Source organism: Callithrix jacchus, chromosome 2 (genome assembly GCF_049354715.1).
Source record: "Callithrix jacchus isolate 240 chromosome 2, calJac240_pri, whole genome shotgun sequence".
NCBI classification, from domain to species: domain Eukaryota; kingdom Metazoa; phylum Chordata; class Mammalia; order Primates; family Cebidae; genus Callithrix; species Callithrix jacchus.
The window spans coordinates 86,859,280-86,881,947 of record NC_133503.1 but is presented as its reverse complement, the minus strand read 5'-3'; the positions used below and the strand labels follow the sequence as shown (position 1 = coordinate 86,881,947).

The 22,668-nt window shown below is 39.8% G+C and overlaps 1 protein-coding gene and 1 non-coding gene across 18 annotated transcripts in view; both read left to right on the top strand.

The window, feature by feature from the left end:
* Positions 1–22,318, top strand: part of SNCAIP (synuclein alpha interacting protein) — a 148,197-nt gene extending 125,879 nt beyond the window's left edge. For 12 of the 17 annotated variants that reach the window (XM_008991619.6, XM_008991621.5, XM_008991617.5 and 9 more), the window contains 5 exons: positions 2,951–3,120; positions 7,808–7,900; positions 8,491–9,562; positions 10,871–10,941; positions 21,756–22,318. In XM_008991619.6, coding sequence (XP_008989867.3) covers positions 2,951–3,120; positions 7,808–7,900; positions 8,491–9,562; positions 10,871–10,941; positions 21,756–21,840 — 1,491 coding nt within the window. In that variant the 3' untranslated portion in view covers positions 21,841–22,318. The remainder of the gene's footprint in view (positions 1–2,950; positions 3,121–7,807; positions 7,901–8,490; positions 9,563–10,870; positions 10,942–21,755) is intronic. The other 5 variants (XM_035291020.3, XM_035291021.3, XM_002744650.6 and 2 more) reach the window with 1 other exon arrangement.
* Positions 11,707–11,808, top strand: LOC118151829 (U6 spliceosomal RNA). Its single transcript, XR_004740235.3, has one exon. It is a non-coding gene; the product is annotated as a U6 spliceosomal RNA (small nuclear RNA).
* Positions 22,319–22,668: the final 350 nt, after the last annotated feature.

Here is a 22,668-nt window from a genome sequence, read left to right as displayed (position 1 = left end):
CCCCAAGCCACGTGAGGAGTGCTCCAAGAAAGCTCCCTTGAGAGTGTGGGATTCCTATGGGAAGAAAAGGAAGCATCTCATCCCTCAGCTGAATGCAGAGCTGCACAAAGCTGGGCCAAACCCAGAGCTACCATCCGAGTAGTGCATGGCAGGAGAGCCCAGTGGGGATCTCCAGAAGTGTGAAGTATATAGACCTTTCCACCTAGAAAATGTTGACTTCCCTCAGTAACGGAGCAAAAAGGGAGGATAGCTGAAGGAGGAGTAGCAGGTAGAAGAGGCATGACAATGTGAGGAAAGGAAAGGCTTTGAGCTGGAAACAAAGTCCAAGTTTAGACTTGGTCTACAGTTTCATTTACAGAAATAATTACCAGAATCAGACCAGTTATACCATTATTATCATTGAAAGCGACCCAACATCTATGGATTTGTTCCCTTATCTACCTGACAAGCGGGATAGGGAAATTGACAACATATGGTTGAAATTCACAATTAGAGACAAGACTTTTACCTCAAGTTCATTCAGTTCAAAATATGTTACGTATATATAACATAGAATACATTTTCTACCTTTAAGAATGCAGCAGTCAGCATTCTTTCTTTGGCTTACACATGTATTAGTTTCCTATGTTGCAAACTCAGTGTGCTCAGTTATTCAACAGGTACTTACTGCGGCCTTCCTGGCTGCAAGATAGATGGTATCCAAAACAGAAAATGGGGAGGTGAGGACCAGTTGTTCAGGAAGGTAGAGAAGACTTGGGAAATGACAAGAGAATATATGGGAAAACTATAAATATATCAAAGACAGGAGATTTATGAAAACAAAAAGTAGAAATAGTAGCAGAAATCTCTCTAGAGTGCCTACTCACATGAAACTGCTGTTTGGAGAACTAACTTGATAGGAAATAGTCCAGATATCTGAAAGTTTTTCTATTATTGTTGGCAAAGCATGCATCTTCTAATTTAAGGTACCAAGTGTTAAAAAGAGTGCACAGAACTGGAAAGTATAGAAGAGAAATATAAATTCTTACCAGGTTCCACAGAAATATCAAAGGAGTAGGATTTTTGTGTGAAGGAAAGATGATTGAATAAACACTGAAAACTTAATCAGCTAACAAATGACTAAAGCCAAAGAACGCCAGCTGATAGCACTAATGCTATTTGAGATTTTAGTTATTTTTCTTTTCAATATGTGAGGAGAGACAGTCTGTCCTTTTAGAGCATTCATCTCTTCACTTACACATAAATGATATTTTTGGCACTGGATACCATGGAAGTGGAAACTTGGATAATCTTGGAAGGGGGTCTGTCCACTGGGTGTGAAATTTAAAGAAAAAAAAATATGATACTGAAAGGGAGCAAGGGACCTTAAGAGGTGAGGAGGGGACTGAGTAAGGAAAACAATGGAAAGAAAACTGCAGAGTTCCTATCAAGGGGGAGTAATAACAGTGTGTGTTTATAGTGTATCTCCTCAAGAGCTCTCAGAGCTCAATACTGATATGGTCTCTGTGACACTCCTGTGAGGTAGGTGGCAACAGCTTTGTGGTGAGTCGACCTTTCATGGTGAGTGATCATAAACCAAAAGGAAAATGAAGCTCCTGATTGACTTCTGAGTCTAAGTAGTCTAAATATTTAAATACTACAACTATTGGTTAGGGGAAAATACTGTCTACTACCAAAATTCATCTAGGTTTGCCATCTTATCATGATATTGTCAAAGATATATCATATTATAGTGGTTGATTAATTTGATATAATAACTTCATGTGGAATCTAATAATATCACAGTATGGACACAAAACAGTTTGGGTGTTTTTTTAATTTTTAATTTCAACCATGCTCCATCAAATCTCTCTCTCCACTACTAATGATACCTTGACCAGATTTCTTATGACTGTTAAAATTTACTCCTTTAAAGTCTCAGTCTTACTTCTGATTCAAAGCATTCTCCTTCCCACTCAGATTAGACTCAAGATTCAAGGGACTTGGAATGGGAGTAAGACATGGGTTTTATACACTACTTTAGGTCTTATCCCCACATCCCTTCTGGGCTGCAGTGTCAAGGACAAGGAGGAGGTATGAAGATAAAAAGTCCAGTGTCTCTTTGCTTAACTGGGAAGGGGATGGAACCCCCCTGAATGTTGTCCCTGCTTCTTTAGCTGGCTGAGGTCACTGATGCCCTCTGTGGCAACCTTCAGATGCTGACTCTCCAGTGAGTGCTGTGGGTCGGGTCTTGAGAGGGCCCTCTGGAGCCTTCCCCCTCCTCCCCAACACAGTTTCCTCCACCTCAGGGGCACCCTATTGCCAGTCACTGCTGGAGAGCCCTCTCCTCATTAAAGGGATGATAAGAAGCTCACACAAAGCTCTCTTCTATAAAGCCTGCTGAATTCACAGACATGCCCTTATCATGGCACATCATGTGAGTGTGGGGTCTGCTTCACAGCCTCCCCACTCTCAGCCATGTCATTTCTCTCCAGTTCCTTTTATTCCTGATCAGGTGGGCTCAGCAACAAATAAACAAGTGTTATTCCAAAACCAATGACCAGAGACTAAATCCAGTTACTAAAGCCCAAGCAAACAAGAACAGGTAAGATTTCAGTCTCCCCTCTTACAGGCATCTCTGACTTTATGAGTGATTCTCTTGGAGCCCAACCATGACAAGGGACAGAACTCACCACAAAGACTGCGCTGCATATCTCATAAAGGAGAGCACTCTGTGGACAGCCTCCTCCTCTCCTTCCCAGCCCTCTTCTTCTGTGGGCTGCAGGTGGGCATTGGTAGCAGTAGGATTGGCTCTTCTCTGTCATGATAGACTCTGAAGGGAGGTGTGTGAAACTGACTGCTGAAAGGTCCCTAGATGCTCTCTTTATCCTATTCAACATTCTGTTACAGTCACTTAAAAATAATGTGTACAGGGATGTCCTGATACACATGTCTCTTCATTTTTTGACAGACTTTGGTTGAATATGGAGCAAATGTCACCATGCAGAACCACGCTGGGGAAAAGCCCTCCCAGAGCGCCGAGCGGCAGGGGCACACCCTGTGCTCCAGGTACCTGGTAGTGGTGGAGACCTGCATGTCGCTGGCCTCTCAGGTTGTGAAGTTAACCAAGCAGCTGAAGGAGTAAGTGTCCTGTTGGTTCCATGCGAATCAAGTCTGGCTCATTATTGTTGTACTTAGGTTTCAGCCCAGTTCTGTGGCGAGCACTCCTCTCTAGTTGCACAGGGAATTCCTAGCATTCTCCTCTTCTGTTCTTCCATCCAGAGTCCTCATAGCCAGTGTTCATGCTGAAGGTGCCATCTCTGCAGAGGCAAAATTATATTTAAACAGCAAAGTGTACAGCAAGCTCCCTAAGAAGGGAATTCAAGCCAGTGGACAAGGAAAGAGAGCCTCTCTGTGTTCATACCTCAGGGCCAGATTACAGAGCACTGGACACATTCACAAGCATCATTTCTGCACTTCTGTCCTTAATATTTTAGGAAATCATAAAGAACATGAGAGGAAGAAAAAAGCTAGAGATGGACCAGTTTCTCAGTTTTCTCAAAAAGAAAAGTGTGGAGGGGAAGTTAAGATAAATAACTTGGTGACTATCACCAGCAAATTTATTATAAATGTTAAATAGATGATGCATGAATCCTCAGAATAAAAAATAGTACTCTGTCAGCATGAAGTTACTTAAAACCCTCCATGACTAACTACAGTTAGTTCTTTCCTTGATAAGATTATTAAACTGGTAACCAGTGCATATCTGGATGTCAAAGAAGTATTTCTCAGAGATTGTCATGCTTTGCCTAGTGTTTAAACTCTGGCAAGTTGAAGGACTAAGGAGTTAACACCTGCCTGAGGGGAATCAAGGTCAGCCATTGAAAAGCTAACCCATTACATACTGTTGCCAGATTGGGAAGGGATTCCTGAAAATCAGAGTCAGCAATCAAACTAATGTCGACAGATTAGGAGGGTAAATCTTAAAAATTAAATTTTAGAGGGAAAATAATCTTACCTTTAAGTTTTATATACAAACACACACGTGTTTTTTCTGAATACAGCTCATTTGACAAAAGCCTTGGTTGGGTGAAATACCTCAATTAATTATAATCCATGCATCAGTATGACCGGGCCTTGGACCCTCTGCCTCTTCTCTAACCTTGGGGAAATCTCCCTTATCTCTCTTCTCCCACTCCTTTGACTTTGAGCTTCAAGTCTCTGGCCCCTCACCCCTCCATTTGTTAATACTAGAATAATTCCTTTAATGAGTTTAGACTTCTAGAAAAAATCAAATAAAATTGGAAACTTAAAAAGAAGGGGTTACTGCCGAGTATCCTTGGCCTGTTTATACAATGCTTCCCCAGGTTAGGTGAGCTAGGTAAACCTAAAGGCCAATGCAATCACAGGGAAAATGCTCACAGATTAATAACTCAGTAAGCTGTCTTCCCACAGTGAACACACTTGTGCAAATGCCTTTACAAAGATGTATAGATATTTCTAAAAACAAGTTCTTAGAAAAGGAATTACTAGAGTAAAAGGCATACATATTTAAAATGTGGATAGACGTCAACTAATATCTTTCCAAAAGTGCTATACTGATGTCTACTCCCTCTGGTAATGTATGGACATATCTATAAAGAGGAACTTTAATCCAATGGAATGTTTGTTCTAAAGGTTCATACTCAGAGAAAAGATCACAAAACATTCTTCTTCTTCTCCATAGCATAGAATCTACAAAACTTTCACAAGCTGCAATCGCTTTTTTATTGGTGAGCTGCTCAAGGTCAAAATCTTGGCTGCTCTCTCAGTTGGTGATCCTGGGATAAGTACACATATATACTAGCAGAATGCTCTGGAGCCAATGACAAGACGAACTAAGAGAGGTTACATTGTATACCCTAGTCTTTTACTTACTATTATTTCAGTGAAGTTGGCAAAACTAGAAACAAATAGAGAAATCAACTTACTGCAGTCATAGTACGCTGTGCCTTCAGGCTCCCAGACATCAATAACATAGACAAGGACAGGAGAGAGGATGAAAAACACTAGTCTTCATAGTCCAAAATTCTGGGGTAAGACAGTATTGAGTGCCTTTTCCAACCTTCAGCAACTCCTTAACTTAATAAATATAGTTACTATTTACAAATGGCAGCCTTCAGCTCTACTAAAGTGCTAGTCATCAAGTCTAGGTATTATGGGTCTCCCTCAAAAAAGTATGTCGGAATGTGACCTTATTTGGAGACAGCATCTTTCCAGAAGTAATCAAGTTACAATGAGGTCATTAGGGTGGGTCTTATTCTGACTAGTGTCCTTATAATAGGAGAACATTTAGACACAGACATGCACACAGGGAGAACACCATGTACACAGGAAGGCAGGGATCAGGACAGTGCATTTGCAAGCCAAGGAATACCAAAGACTGCCAGCAAACCACCAGAAGCTAGAAGAGAAGCAAGGAATAGCTTCTCCTCACAGCCTTCAGAGGGAGTCAGCCCAGCCATCACTTTAATCTCAGACTTCCAGCCTCCAGAGCTGTGCGACAATTAAACTTCTATTCTCTAAGCCACCCAGTTTGAGGTACTTTGTTACAGCAGCCCTATCAAACCCATGCAGAGGCCATATGCCCATATATATTTTTTTTTCTACAATTAAAGCTGCTGAGTTCTTCCTGAGGGCTTCTATAGAATCCTTCTCCATTCATACATGGGATTCAAGTTGTCAGTCAACCCCATTACCCCAAAATATTTTTCTTGACTGTGTCATAATTTACTTTAAGACATGTTATAAACCCTTTAAAAGCAGACTCTAATCTTTCTTCATCTGTTTCATCCCCTCAATACATATTTTTCTTGAAAACATGTGACATGTAATAACAGCTAGCAAAATGAGAAAAGTAGAATGTTTTTATGCATTTTTTGTGTTTATTTTTTCATTAGACCAGAATCAGCAAATTAGAGACTGTGGATTTTGGTCTCTAATCCAAAATCCAGCCCATCAGCTGTTTTCGTAAATAATATGTTGTTGGAACACAGCCACACACCTTCATTTGTCTATTGTATAGGACTCATTTCTTGCTGCAAATGCAAGTTGCGAAGTTGTGATACAATTGTATGGCTCACAGCCTAAAATATTTACTCTTTGGTTCTTTAAGAAAACATTTGCTTGTTTGTTCCCATGTTAGGCAATTACATTTCAGTAGGTGAGTCTGGAAGAATGAGTGAGATAAAATGAGATCACAGACTTCTCTGGTCTTAGTGAAGAAATATTTGGACTAAATCTAACATCTTCTGAGAAAAACAAAGTGCTTGGGGCTTATAGAAGGATATTAGCAGAATCCAGTCTCACAGAATTAGATTTAGGCCGTTAATTGTTGCTGATTATATGCAGTGACACTCAAAAAGGAGAACACTGGGCTTCCTCAAGCCAATACCTAAAGTGCAGCAGTCATTTTAAGAACATTTATGATATATTTATTTAGTTATATGTCCTGGCGCATGAAGGCTGCTGTCATTTTTTTCTGCTAATTATATTATGATAATAGTTTAGTTTTCTGTTGCTCTGTAACAGATTAGTGGCTTAAAACAGCACAAATTTATCTTACAATTCTGTGGGTCAAGCCAAACTAGGTGGGACACATCTGTAGTCCCAGCTACTTGGGAAGCTAAGGCGGGAAAATCACTTGAGCCAGAGCTTCAAGTCCAGCCTGAGCAGCATAGCAAGACCCTCTCTCTAAAAAATTTTTAAATTAAAAAGATTTTTAATTCAAACAATTTAGGAAAAGTAAATATAACATATTGAAGTATATCCTTTCATATTTTCCATTATTTTATATATAAAAAACTCTCTCCTACTCATATATAGTCAATAATAAACATATAATAGATATATATCTATTATATACATTATATATATAATATATATATTTATTATATATATAATACATAATAAATAGAATATATACATATACACATATATGAGTGGAGAGGGAGAGTTAGTTTTCTTAAAAATGAGATTACAGATGCTCCTAAAATTACCATGGGTTTACATCCCAATAAACACATCACAAATGGAAAATATCATAAGGTGAAAATGGATTTAATACACCTAACCTGTAGAACATCATATAGCCTAGCCTAGCCTACCTTATGCATGCTCAGACCACTTACGTTAGCCTACAATTGGGCAAAATCATCTAATATAAATTGTACTTTATGATAAAGTATTGAATATGTCATGTAATTTATTGACCTCTGTACTGAAAGTGAGAAAAAAATGGTTGTATGGATACTTAAAGTACAGTTTCTACTGAATCTATATCACTTTCTCACCACTGTAAATTCAAAAAAATCACAAGTTGAAGTATAGTAAGTCAGGGATCGTCTGTATACTGCACTTAGTATTTTGTAATTTCCTTTTTTATTTAATGAAAGTAAAGTAGACTTCACATATATGTATTTATATATATGTAAGTATTCTTTATACTTTACGTAGACATAATTGGGGAAACTTTTCCTATGTCCATAGATACTCAAATTTTTATCATTTTAATAGTTAACATTATAGAAATTATTATAATTTGTTTACTCAGACTTACTGATAAGCACTTCAATTACAGTTTTTCATTAATATTGACAATAAATATCTTTTTGGGGTGCTTTTGATAGTTTCCTTAGGAAAATTTCTGAACCGTAAGGATGAAGATTATGTGCACTTTTAAGACTTTTGTATTTATAGCAATTTACTGGAAATTATTATGAAAAAATGTATACCCCCTCATTTATAGCAGTAGTGTCAGAGAGCTCATGTGCTTTGGTTGTTTCCCCAGACAAACAGTAGAACGTGTCACACTGCAGAACCAACTCCAACAATTTCTAGAAGCCCAGAAATCAGAGGGCAAGTCACTCCCTTCTTCACCCAGGTAATACCAGGCACATTGGTGTTTAGCGTTCTTAAGTATCTGAAATTGTTAAGCCTTCTTCTGAACTTCCTTTGATATATTTTAAGAGGATGATAACAGAAAATATTTTCTTCTTATAAAGAGGAATAAAAATGAGAAATCACAGTGAAAAAGGCATTGGACCTAGGGTCCGAAGACCTGGTCTGTTCTCTGATTCTGCTATTTCTTCATTCCATGACTATAAACAAGTCAAACACTCTTTTGTAAGAATTGAATCTTTCAATTCTTCATCTGTGAAATTGGAATAATATATATCACTTGATAAGTTTGTTGACAATGGAATTAACTGAGAAAATTTATGCAAAATTGATGTATAAACAGTAAAACAAATTTAGTAGTCATAGTAGTTACAGCCAAAGGCATAACGCACCTTATGACTGATACTATGGAGTATTTGCACATTGTTTTGAAAAGACGTGAAGTACTTATTTGCATTCTGTTCTTATTTACTTGTACATTGTTAGTGGCAGTAAAGGCCACCCAGTGACTTATGGCTGAGTCATTTCAACCCAGTAGGAAATCATCTCATGTCTCCTTCATCCTCTTTTTAGTTCACCATCCTCACCTGCCTCCAGAAAGTCCCAGTGGAAATCTCCAGATGCAGATGATGATTCTGTAGCCAAAAGCAAGCCAGGAGTCCAAGAGGGGATTCAGGTTCTTGGAAGCCTCTCAGCCTCTAGCCGGGCTAGACCCAAAGCAAAAGACGAAGATTCTGATAAAATCCTACGCCAGTTATTGGGAAAGGAAATCTCAGAGAATGTCTGCACCCAGGAAAAACTGTCCTTGGAATTCCAGGATGCTCAGGCTTCCTCTAGAAATTCTAAAAAGATCCCACTGGAGAAGAGGGAACTGAAGTTAGCCAGGCTGAGACAGCTGATGCAGAGGTCACTAAGTGAGTCTGACACAGACTCCAACAACTCCGAGGACCCCAAGAACACCCCAGTGAGGAAGGCTGACCGACCAAGGCCACAGCCCATTGTAGAAAGTGTAGAGAGTATGGACAGCACAGAAAGCCTGCACCTGATGATCAAGAAACATACCTTGGCATCAGGGGGACGCAGGTTTCCTTTTGGCATCAAAGCCTCCAAATCCCTGGATGGCCATAGCCCATCTCCCACCTCAGAGAGCAGTGAACCAGACTTGGAATCCCAGTATCCAGGCTCTGGGAGCACTCCTCCAAACCAGCCTTCTGGTGACCCTCCACAGCCCAGCCCTGACAGCACTGCTGCCCAGAAAGTTGCCACAAGTCCCAAGAGTGCCCTCAAGTCTCCATCTTCCAAGCGCAGGACATCTCAGAACTTGAAACTGAGAGTTACCTTTGAGGAGCCTGTGGTGCAGATGGAGCAGCCTAGCCTTGAACTGAATGGAGAAAAAGACAAAGACAAGGGCAGGACTCTCCAGCGGACCTCCACAAGTAACGAATCAGGGGATCAACTGAAAAGGCCTTTTGGAGCCTTTCGATCTATCATGGAGACACTAAGTGGCAACCAGAACAATAATAATAACTACCAGGCAGCCAACCAGCTGAAGACCTCTACATTGCCCTTGACCTCACTTGGGAGGAAGACAGCAGATGCCAAGGGAAACCCTGCCAGCTCTGCTAGCAAAGGAAAGAATAAGGCAGTAAGTGCTATTTGGAGAATATTATTTTTCTTTCTTTGAATTGCTTGTGTTGTTCCTAATACCACAGATTGTGGGCCCACACTTCCTTGAGGGAATTCCCAGAAAAATACCCAAAGGGATGCATGGAAAGCCAAATTCATGTGTCTAATGAGACATGTCATGTTAGATACATACCCCTTGCCCTTCTTTTGGAAAATAAGAGAGAAAGGTTAAAAAATCATAGGACCAGAGATTATATTCTGGTCCTTAAATTTCCCTAAATGGCATAATCTTTAGGTGTTAGGGGTCCTAGACTGGGAGGCATTTCTGGAAGATGAAACCACCAATCAGTGCAAGTTTAGTCTTACATGGGCACTGATTCTGTCCCAAGGAAGAGTTTGTTCTCTTCTTGTGATGGGATAGTTTATATTCAGGCCCAATTAAAAAGCATGTAAATGGAAACTCTATTTCTAAAGACTTAACAACACAACTTTGGGATGACCTTTGAAATGAATACACCACAGGGACCTCCATATAAGTGTTTTACAACACAGACCCCCTAAGTGTTGATTGGAGCCTATAGGAGCTCGAAGTGCTTTCCAGCCCACAGGGGATGGCAGAGTGTGCCATGAACTACATTTTATAATTACCTTTATTGGAAACCCATGCACAGTAATCTGTGATTTACATGCAGTGGATAAGAGATATGAACATCTTTTTAGACAATGTTTCCTGCAAGCTTTGTGCTTGCCATGCCATTAAAAAATGGTACAGCTGCCAAAATGCAAAACTCTCTGTGGAATGGAATGACCTAGAGTGATTCACCATGTGATCCAGATAAACCACCCAGTGGAGCTGCAGAATCTTTGTAATTTATCATTAGCCATAATGTTAAAATCCCATTACAGTGAGGTCTAAGAATCGTCTGAATTCTTTTTGCAGTACCCAAATCAAGTTTTAGTGAGTATTTCTCTAATCAATTGAACACCAATTTTTAAATTATATATCAATTTCCTCTGTAAATTGTCCTTGTTATAGAAGACGTTATCCTGTACTTGTTTCAGCTGGAAAAGGCATATTTGTGCCCAAAGCGCCAGATCTTTTGGGATAAATGTGTCAAAACTTAGGTCACTCAAATAAAACTTTTCCAGGTAACTTACTGAGTTCTGCTGCTCAGTAGTAAAAGAATTATCTCAGTTGCCCATGCTCCTTAAAGTGCATACTAAGCCCCTGTCCTCTATCTTCCTGCATGCTTCACGTTTATTGGGACTTGTGCATGTGCTGAGCTTGTTGCATGTTTTCAGATGATTTTTAATTGCACCTCTCTAGGAAATGTACAGCAGCTGCATCAATCTTTCCTCTAACACGCTGATTGAAGAGCATTGGCGTAACTACGCACGGTACGTGGTGCTAGGAGATGTGTTATGCATTGCCATGCTTTGCTTTGAATTGCATGAGCTTTTAAATTGTGGACTTAGAGCACCTTTCAGCAAGGGATAACACCAAGGAAGAAGAAAATTGCAACTATTTTCCCAAGTAGAAGCAGCCACAGATGTAATGGTAACTAGGTCTTAGGTTGCTAGACAGCCCTCGGAGGGCTTTTTCTAGTGTCAGCCACAAGAATCTTCTCAGTTGGCAAAATTTTGCTGTATTTCCTAGTTGACTTTGGCTTTCAATCTTTGTTTTAATGGAGTCAAGTACCAAGAAAGTATTGAAATTAAATTTCCTGTCATGGTAGAAATCTCCAATCAGAATCGGAACTTTGAAACAGAGCTTGAATTTTATTTTAGTGCTGATTATAAACCAAAAACTCCTTTCATCACCATTCTGCTGATCTCAGGGGAAGCAAGGGCTTGCCTTTCTGAAATTTCTCTAGGTTAGCATTATGAACACAATTTCAGTCCATGAGCCAGGTTTATGAGTGCCCAGTAATGAAACAACAGTCTTTCTCAAATAAAATGTTTACAATTCAAAATGCATGGACTACATCACACAGAAAGGAGAGAATCAAGTCCCCAGGGACTGAGCCATACCCTTGGGCAAAGTCCTTCTGCAGCATAGCTTTCATCTTTCTGTGGGATGAAACCAGTGTGCCTTAATTGCTTTATTCCAAAACTGTTACATCTTTAAACCCATTTTAAAAGACTATCATGTGCTCACTTCGGCAGCACATATACTAAAAAAAAAAAATTGGAACGATACAGAGAAGATTAGCATGGCCCCTGCACAAGGATGACACGCAAATTCGTGAAACGTTGCAAATTAAAAAAAAAAAAAAGTGATAGTCTTTATTTTTTTTTTGGAGACAGTTTTGCATCTGTCACCCAGGCTGGAGTGTGATGGCGTGATCTTGGCTTACTGCAACTTCTACTTCCTGGGTTCAAGCGATTCTTGTGCTTCAGCCTCCTGAGTAGCTGGGATCACAGGCCTGTGCCACCACATCTGTCTAATTTTTGTAATTTTAGTAGAATGCGGTTTTGCCATGTTGCCCAGGCTGGTCTCAAACTCCTGGCCTCAAATGATCCACCTGCCTCAGCCTTCTAAACTGCTGGGATTATAGGAACCACCACACCCAGTCATAAAAGACTATCATTTTTTAAAATATTTAAACTAATTGAAAAATTACGACATGCCATTCAGCACTCTTCCAGAATCCTCCAGTGAATGTATCTGGGTAGGTGGATGGGTGGATGGGTGGGGGTGGGGATGGCTGCATTTGTGTGTTGTCGGTGTGAATTTTAGCTGAGAATACTAAGTTCTAAGAAAATCACTCTTTTTCCCCCCCTCTAAATCAAATTTAATCTGCTCTAGGTCTTTGTTCCGGCTGGAGGGAAATTAAATCTCAGTCATTTTAGGGGATCCCCCTAGGGGGCTCATTAATTCAGTGAGTTAAAGGACGAGTCTTGGAGCTTCAATATTTACTGGTCACCAGTGGTCTGCTTGGGTCAGGCTCACGTGTTGCCGGAAGCCAAGCATCTGAACTGCTTCCAGCCACACCAGGGCAGGGAATCTTGGCCAGTGCTGAGACCCCAGTGCCTGGGCTGGAAAAGGAATAGAAAAAAATCCTCATTCCCTTCCTTGACTTTGATATTAGCCCACTTCTATTTCATCTCTCCTTACCTTAGTTTCCCACCCCTATGCCCTTCTCTGTCCACATCTTGGGAGGAATGTGTTTTCTAGTGCCTGGAAAATTCTACTTTTGTCCTTAAACAGAAGTTACCAGCAACCCCCTGAGGCAAGAAAGCACAACGAGTTGGCAAACTCCTTGGGAAGGGGAAGAATACCTCTTATTTCTTCCAGGCTCCTACATCAACAGGGAGCAAGACAATTAGCATCACAGTAGATTCTCCTGCCAGAAATATTTCATTCTGTCTTTGTATAAGCAAGGGAACAAAGCTGAGACATATGCTATAATAGGATTACAAAAATCAGAGCGCAAAATGAGCTTATGGGGCTACTCAGTTATCTGACACTAGGTTAACACTTTCCCTTTCTAAGCCTAAGGAAAAGTCCTTCTAAAGGCTCAGTTTAGAACCTGTTAGATTCACTGGCTTTACTTATTAACAGAGTTTAACTTTAGCAATAAATATTTAGAAACTCCAGAATAATTCAAATGTACTTAAATAAACATCTTGACCCCTTCCCCTCATTATCCTGTAAATTAACCCATACTTTATCATGGCTGTAATTTGTCATGTGTTTCCATATGAACTGGGAAGCTTAGTTATTTCATGCTAGAAAGGAGAGGTTTCAGTCACTCGTAATCACATACAGAGAGAACTAAGCCGGTTCACTCCTTACATAAAGCAAGAATGGATCTCTCTGGCTGAAATAAAGATTCCTCTGATAAATTAAGACGAGAGTGAAAATGTGGGCCTGAAAAGTATCCAGACCTGCCTCAGTTTGCCTGTGGGACCCCACTGCAAGAAGGAAAGGAACTAAGTGTTCATCTCTCAGTGATGACTCCAAATCTTGGCCCCCAAATTTGCTTGACCACCAAATGGTTCCTCTGAGGTAGCAGGGATGCCCAGGGTGATACAACTTTGGAAACCAGTGGCAGTCATTGGGATGGAGTTGGGGCCAAATGTTATTGCCTCTGCATTGCCCTATCAGCATAACCCTGGGGGAAAGAGTGAGGCAATGGATCCCAGTTCCAGGAATACACTGGAGTTCCATTTTAGTTCCTAAGAAATTGTTATTTTTTTCTGATAAAGGAAAAATAAGGACAATAAATGTAACATTTTAAAGAAAGTCTGCTCTGTGAAGGTTCTATTTGCTATTTATTTTTCTAAATTGGTCACAGCTTGATAGCAAAGAATCTAAATTTCTTTTCAATGCCCTTTAAAATTAGATTCAACTCTATTCCTTTGAGCAGCTTTCCCAGTGTGATTCAACTACAGGGGATCACTTGGTTTATAATAAGCAGATTTATCTTTACCTTACAAAGCACGAGTTGTTTTTAGGTTATTGTAATTCCAAGGAAATTGTTGCAATTACTTGTCTTAAAATGGCAGTGAAACATTCATTTCCCAGAGTTTAAGTCCATCTGCAATCCGCATAGAGTGAGCATTGATTCCAGTTACTGATAGGCAAAGGGCGTAACCCCGGTCCATTGCCACCAGTAACACACATTTTGACCACAGCGGCACAGTTGCCTGAGTGGTTAACATCAGGAAACCCCTAATCCTAGCACCAGCGTTAGCACGGACACCTTGAAAATCATAAAGCAATAAACACCATTAGTGTGGGTTTTACTGCCAAGGAATTAGCCAGACTGGGAATTGTGTATCAGGAGCCAAGAGCTGGTATGAAATATTTTGTGTAGTTCTTAAGGTTGCTCAGCAGCCACTTCAAAGAGACTGGTCTGTTTCGCCAGTAGTGAGATGATATCCACTATGGTAATGGTCATCCGCTGTGCCCATTAGAGGGTTAGAGTTTAGGGTATCATTTCCCCACCTCTAACACACACAAACACACATTTCTGTCCTTAGTGCCAGGACATCACACTAAACAGAAAAAGATGTGGAAGACATTGGGAAGTAAAGGTGAGGCTGTGGCTGAAAACCTGCTCCCAACCAGAGCATAGCCCGCTAAAAAGCATTTCCAGAATTATGATGCAGCCAGTGTAACAAGACCCTGATGCTGCTGAACAAATGTGTCCTTGCTATCATTTCAATATATATGATCAAATAACCATATTTTAATCTTGCCTTCATTTTTTGACCTTAAAGTGTTAACATATTTTAACCCATATGCTTGATTCTTGAAAGGATAATGATAAAATTACTCAACCACGTAGGTGTGTTACCAAACTAATATATGTTGAGTGCATCCTTCTAGAGACAGACAAATCTTACCAATGCAACAGTTCACAGAAGTTTATTAAAAGTGCTGTTATTGAAAAGGTATTTAGTAAAGTAGTTAGTGCCTAACACTACAGACATTTGAGTTTTTGCTCAGAAATTGTAGGTGTTTTGTTTTGTTTTATTTTGTTTTTAAGACAGAGTTTTACTCTGACACCCCAAACTGGAGTGCAGCAGCATGATCTTGGCGCACTGCAACCTCTGCCTCCTAGACTCAAGCGATTCTCCTGCCTCAGCCTCCTGAGTAGCTGGGGTTATAGGTGTGTGCCACCACACCTGGCTAATTTTTGTATATTTGGTAGAAATGGGGTTTCCATGTTGGCCAGGCTGGTCTTGAACTCCTGACCTCAGATGATCCACCTCAGCATCCCAAAGTGCTGGGATTACAGGTGTGAGCCACCACTTCTAGCGTATAGTTTCATGTTCTGAGCCCTGAACGGAAGTATAATTTCTGTTTTTGTTTCTAACTTACTGGCACCACGCTCCATGCCCAATAAGCAAAAGTTGAAAGACAACAGCCAGGTACCTGAAGTTAGGTGATTCCTTCTGCTCCAGACATTCCTAGAGCAGCGCTGACCCTTCCAACTCCCATAGTTCCCAGGTACTATGTGCTCTCCCCGCAATGTACCCCAGGTACTTCTTCCCCTAATGCTTCCCCAAGTGTTCTGTCTCTACTGCTTCCCACCCCCCACCACCACCAACTCCTTCTCACTCTCTCTCTTTCCCACCTCATCCTTCCTTAGGTGTTCTGTGTTCTCTGTACAACTCCTGTCCTGCTCACACCCACCTTAGCCTTGCCTAGAGTTTCAAAGTATTTTCAGAAAGAAAACCCTCATTTCATACTGTAACTTGGAGAAGAGGAGGAGGCTCTAAACTTGAACTATTTCTTTACATGAATTAAGTGACAGTTACTTCTTTCAAATGGGCCTGAGTTTGGGGTTTCCATTGACCATTGCACAGTAGAATTATGGGGAACTGTTGCTAATAAGGCAGAGTCTTGTGTATAAAGAAAAAATGTCCATGTTATGAGAAGCCAGAATGATCATGTCTTCCCAGTGTCTAAGCACAATTTAGCAAAGTCCTTCTAAGGGCTGGCAGAGTTCCCAAGACTGATGCACAAATGGAATGTCTTTTCATAAGCCCCTTACCCTGGGAAAAGGAGAAAGCAGATTGCAGCACAGGAAGACAGTGAAACAGTTTAGTTAGTATCAAAGTATGATGAGTTGAGACATTTAAAAAAGCAGGGAAGACCCTGTACTCTCTTAAATCACTGCCGCAGAGAGGTAGGAAATGAATGTATGGAACTTGTGAACACATGTGAACCAACAGTGGGGAGGTACCAGGAAGAGAACTAACTGCCTTGGATACCAAAATCTTCCCACCAGAACACTTGCTTTTAGCAAGCCACTCCTGATTTAAGGACTGTCAGAAAATCTAAGTACTCACTTCCCCACCCCCAAGCTCCTTTCCTTATTCCCCGAAGATCCATTTTTGAATTGTGTGCCCTCAAAGCAGATACACATTCTATTAATATCATATTTGCACCACGTTTGCCACCACTAGGGGCATCTCTGTACATTAAAAGAACAGAGCCTGTCTATAAACTCTCTTAAGGCTGGAGTTTTAAAGAAGCATTAGGTTGGTTGAGTTTAAAAATACCAAACAGAGACTTTAAGCAGCCACCTTCCAGTGCCTTCACCAAATATACCTCCTCCGCCAGTCACCAGTGCTCTTCATTCCCATGCTGAGGACAGTGTAGATGGACAATCTTCCTAACACCACATCCCTGGATGACCAGGCCACTCTTTGCAACACCATTTTCAGCTCTAAGCCACACATTTTGCTCTTCCAGGGTAAGGCATGATTCCTTCACTCAGGGAGACTATAAGAGACTATAATCAAGAGAGAATTAAAATAGGATTCAAGTAAAACATGGCAAGTTCTGTGAAAGGCCTAAGAGCTTCATGAAAATAGTGACCCTCAATAGCAACCTTTGTACCCCACGTGTATTCCCTATGTCTCCTTTGGTGCCTGGTGCATAGTAGAGATTTCATAGAGATTTGGAAAGAGGTGAAGCTAGAGAGAGGAAAAGTGGAAGAAGAGAGAAATATATAAATAAAAAAAGGACTGGCCTGTCTTCCTACAGTGGGGAAAATGGTGTGTTCTATATCAACGTTGGCCTTCTGGTCACAGAACCACCTTCCCACAGTGAGTTTCAGTTTCAGGACTTCAAATACAAGTTTTCATACCTTGAACCAGAATCCCATTTCTTAATAAATGAGATTTATAGATGTGCTCTCCGTTAAACTCTGAGGGAGATCACAGAAAAGAGCAAGGTGTTCCTGTTTCGGTTATCAGTGGAAATGGAGTGCATGCCATGGACCTTTCTACACTGATGCTGTAAGTTGCTGTCTGATCATCATGGACTGCGGAAATATGCAGTCCATGCCTAGATGAGTCAGCAAATTACATTACTTGAAAAACTGTTATTTAAATTTAAGCCTTTTTCTTTCCAATTTTGGTCACTCAGAATGCGATTTCATATCCAAAAATGAAATAGAGGAGCAGCAAATTATCTGGATAATTCATGCCAAAATTGCCCAAACACTTTTGTTCTTTGAATACTGTTAATTTGGGACTAGATAATTGAAGGGTTCAGGGAGGATTGAATTATCCTGATATTTTTCAGATAAATGCCTCAAGTTAATATTTTACTTGGTATAGATTCAGCTCTAATCATATGGGGTTTTGTCCTGCAGAAGCAGTGCTCATTTTAGTGTTTTTAACCACAGCACCTTTTATATTAAAGCAGAAATGCCCATGAAAGTCTAAACTATATTATCCTTAGACTGACAAAAACTTCTTTTAAATTTTTTATTTTAATTTATTGTTAAAGTGATATGGATGCTTATAAGAGTAATACTAGCATTATAGTAAAGACTAGATGTGCCCTGTGCCAAACCCACCCCCTTCCCTAGCCTCACTCTTTTGAATGAACCATGCGCTTTTTCTTCAGGTGTTTTCTCTAGTACTCTCTATGTCTAAGTAACATGCTCTTAGAGATTTTCAGTTTCAAATATTATCCCTGTAATCTACTGGCATTCTACTATAGAAAACAAAATGATAGCACTTATAAACACTTATAAAGCACTTACAGTATCCCAGAGAATATTTCAGGTACCCTATACATATTTACTATTTTAATCTTCACAATGATACTATGTGGCATATACTTTTTTGTTTTTAAGAGGCAGGATCTTTCTCGGTCACCCAGGCTGCAGCACAGTGGTGCGATCTTGTCTCACAGCATCCTCTAACTCCTGGACTCAAGAGGTCCTCCTTTTTCAGCTTCCTGAGCAGCTAGGACTACAAGCACGTGCCACCACACCCAGCCAAGAAGATACTATTATTATTCTCATTTTGCATATTGGAAACTGAGACATAGAATGATTACTTATCTTGCCCAACGTTACACAGTAATGATGGCAATAAATTGTGGAGCCAGGATTTGAACTCAGTCAGTGTGGCTCCTAAATCCATATATTTAACAATGAGCCAAATGTGTCTTGCTCTGCTTTAGCATCCAACACCATGCCTGCTCTCTCTCTTCCTGTCTCTTTCTCTCTCTCTCCTCTCTGTCTCACACACACACCTACAAACATGCCCACATCCCTACTTCCTCTTCCTCCCACCCCCATGAATATAGTTATATTGCCCTAAAGAGTTAAATCAGTATTCAGTGTTAATTATCATTGTGGTTATTTAAATATTAATCACAGCAAATCAATGTGTTGTCCTGTGTTAAATTTTCTCTCATACAATTTTATCTTTTTCATGGAAATAATTTCGATTTCTTAGTTTACAATGTATTTCTAAACACTCTGCTGAAGACCAAACCATCTTTTGGCAACTTCAGACAGCTCAGGTGCTTGCCAGTTTCTCTCTGTTCATGGAGACCCCTCCTCCTGCCCGCGTCTCCACTGCTGCCACCTGGCACTGCCACACAGCTGTCATCCCAGTGTCTCCCACGCACATCATCCTGGGAATTCCTTTTGCTTCTCTCCTGTTTAGACTGTTTCCTGAACCTCTTTTCTTTTTAGTTTTATTCTTGTGCTTCAGTCATATATCTTTCCACCCAAGGAAGGTAAATAGGTGCTAATTTTTTTGAGACCTTGCTAGTCTGAAAATATCTTCAATTTATGAGATTGAGTGTTTGGCTCAGTATAGGTGGGAATTATTTTCTTTCAGAATCTTGAACACATCATTTCATTTTCTTTTGCTTCTAATGGATCTGTTGAGAGGCCTCATTGTTCTCTGCTGATGCCTTGGAAGATTTTATGATTTCTTCTTTATCTCTGATATTTTAACTTTTTGATGCTTTGCCATGATGTGGTTCTGTTTTCATTCTTGGGCTGTGGGCACTCAGCAATCTTTTTCAATTTGAAACTCTCAGTACCTCAGTTCTGGGAAATGTTTTGTACAGTTTCTTCGAAAATTTTCTCTCCTCCAATTTCTCTGTTTCATCTTTTGAAAATCCTCTTATTCTAATATCAGACATACTAGACTGATTCTCAGATTTTTTTAATTACTCTTCCCTACTTATCCATACTTTAATTATTTTAGTTTGAATCTGTAGCGTATTTACTGAAATTTGCCTTTTAATTTTGCTACCGAATATTTTTATTTCTGCTATAATAATGTTAATTTACCGTATCACTTTACTGGTTTTCTCTTGGTTCCTTTTTTGTAACCTTTTTTTTTTTTTTTTGAGGCAGAGAGTCTTGCTCTGTTGCTTAGGCTAGAGTGCAGTGACTCACTGCAACCTCCACCTCCCGGGTTCAAGTGATTCTCATGCCTCAGCCTCTGTAGCTGGGACTACAGGCATGCGCTACCACACCTGGCTAATTTTTTTTATTTTTAGTGAGATGGCGTTTCAACATGTTGGCCAGGCTTGTCTCAAACTGCTGACCCCAAGTGATCCATCTGCCTCGGCCTCCCAAAGTGCTGGGATTACAGGCATGAGCCACCCACACTCGGCTTTTATAGCATTTTATGTATGTGCAAATTTTATTTAAATTTTGCAGTCAGATACAAATGTATATCTTTTCTTTTTTTTCTTTTTGAGATGTATTCTTGTTCCGTCACCAGGTTGGAGCGCAGTGGCGCAGTCTTGGCTCACTGCAACCTCCGCCTCCTGGGTTCAAATGATCCTTCCACCTCAGCCTCCCAAGTAGCTGGGACTACAGGTGAGTGCCACCACGCCTGGCTAATTTTTGTATTTTTGGTAGAGACAGGGTTTCCCTGTGTTGGCCAGGACGGTCTCGATCTCTTGACCTCATGATCCGCCTGCCTCAGCCTCCCAAAATGCTGGAATCACAGGCCTGAGCCACCAGGCCTGGCACAATTGTATATCTTTATCTTCCTTTTTACAATAAAGGTTTACTGTGCACACAGTTTTGTTTCTTCCTTTTTTCACCTTACATGTTGGAGGTCTTTATGTGTTAGTATATAGAGAGCTTCTTCATTCTTTAACATAGTTGCTATCATCTACACAGTGCTTCTAATTCCTGCATCTGGCAGTGCAAATCAGTTAGTTGGATTCCCTGACTGTAAGCTTGCGTTTTTGCTTTTTCTGTTCTGAGAAATCAATTATAAATGTTCATCCACCTTTCTGTTTCAGAAGTACCATTGACATTTGTCTGTTGTATCCTCTCCCATTTCCCTTATTCATCTAAATTTATGCCTTTTTTATTTCTTTTATTTCGGTGTTGTTTTGCAGAATATGGACAACAGATGTGTGTATTCAATATATATGTTTAATTGGAATTTCTAGCTCATCTTTTTGCCAACTAGATTTTTCCTTCACCTTCTTCCCTTTTCCTGTCTTGCCCATGGACAGGTCTCTAAAGTTCCAGTTAGAGGAAAACTAAAAACAAGAATTACAACTTTCAGATGATGATGATGATCAAATATATTCTCGCACACTGAGAACAGGCTTCATGGTCTTTGCGAACAAGACAATTTTGAGACTATAGAGCCACTCTTAGGGTTCTGCTACATCCAAATGTGGTCCCATAACAGCTAGTATCATTACCAGAAAGTGTTTTTGTCTGGTATAGCAACAAGAAGTAATTGAGTAATATGCGGCCTTGTCCACCCTCAGAAGATAGCTCCTCTCTGAAGATTTTATACCCAAAATGGGACTAATACCTCATGAAAATGATTGCCCCTACCCAGGGGAAAATTTATTTGAAAAGCAAAGCTGTTCCATGGCTTGAGTTTGTACTCTTTTTCCACAGACTTACTAGGTATCAAGTATTAAGAGAAAGCAGCATATTGTTCTTTAGCTTTTTCATTTTCCCACAGATTTATCTACTTATGATCTTGCAACATGCTACTACTCAGTAATCACACACCCAAAGAGAAAGCATTCTTCTTTAAACTTTTAAGGCTCAAGCTTATTGGGAAATGAAAGTGTCACCAGTGAATCTTTCTAAATAAAATATTTTGTTTATACTCAACCAACAGTACTATACTTCCTATCTTGTTTAATTCTGATAAAATTCCCTTGATTGTAAAATGCCTGTATTTCAATAAGTATGGCTGAGAAATTATTTCCATAGCTGAGTTAAAAAGTGTTTTGCAAGTGTGTGTTATTACATGACTATCGCTTTCATTGTTTAATGACTAGTTTATATGAAAAGAGAATAATTTGCTTATTGGAATGAAGTGTTCTTCAGTGTGGTTTGTGTGAGGATAATTTCCATTTTTGGTGAGCCGTTTGGTGGTACTGTCTTGTAACTTGACCATAGTTTTATCTAATTTTGGCCTGTGGTTTCTCTTCTGCTTAGGCATAATGACATCAATAGAAAAATGAAGAAATCCTGCAGCATAAAGCACATTGCTGAGCCAGAGTCAAAAGAACTCTTTTTGTAAATCACTTTTTTAATTCCCTCACTGATGACCTTTAGACACTATTGGAAATTTCTGGACTGTCCTCGATGGAAAGAGAACCATGAGAACAATGCCACACCAGCAGAAGAACAGAATATCAGGATGCCTTAAATTTATAGTAGTAGACTATAAAAGATTCATTTTGGGGTGATATCTGTATATATAACTTGTTTTTTAAAGAGATGCTGTTTAAAAGCATGATTGGGAAAATATGTTTTTTTAAGATTAGATTGATTCATTCTAGCCACAGGACATTCACCAAGCCACTGATGCCATTTTGTATTTCATCAATTGCATGAGTATTTGCTAATATTCATTGAATGTCCTTTTCCCCACAACGTGGGCAGATTTGGCTCAGCGCCTTCATGAGATCAGGTCGGTGGTATTGTTTTCTGTCAAAAGTGTTTTTTCTGTCATTTCTACTTTTTGTATAAAGGAAATAAAACAATGTTAACAGCCACCTATAAGCTTGGGGCACCTACTTTCTAACAAATCTGTGATGTTCTGATTTCTAAGGGATATTGCAAGTATTTTGATTGCTGATATTTGATTTCAGGAACAAACTGCTCAGTTTAGCAGTTTTCCCATAGGGGTCAAATAAAACATTTTATATTTCATTAAGTACGAAAGGATCAGACAAGTATATAAAGTAAGTCAGTTCCTTCTGCCTTCTCAAATCTCAGTGTTGACATGGGAAAATACTAAGGAGAACTAAGGATCTAGCCCCTTCCTTGGGTCACTTTTTTCTTCCTCTGACACATTAGGAGACCTGTCTAATCCCTTTAGGAGACAGTGTGGAGCCCGAGTTCA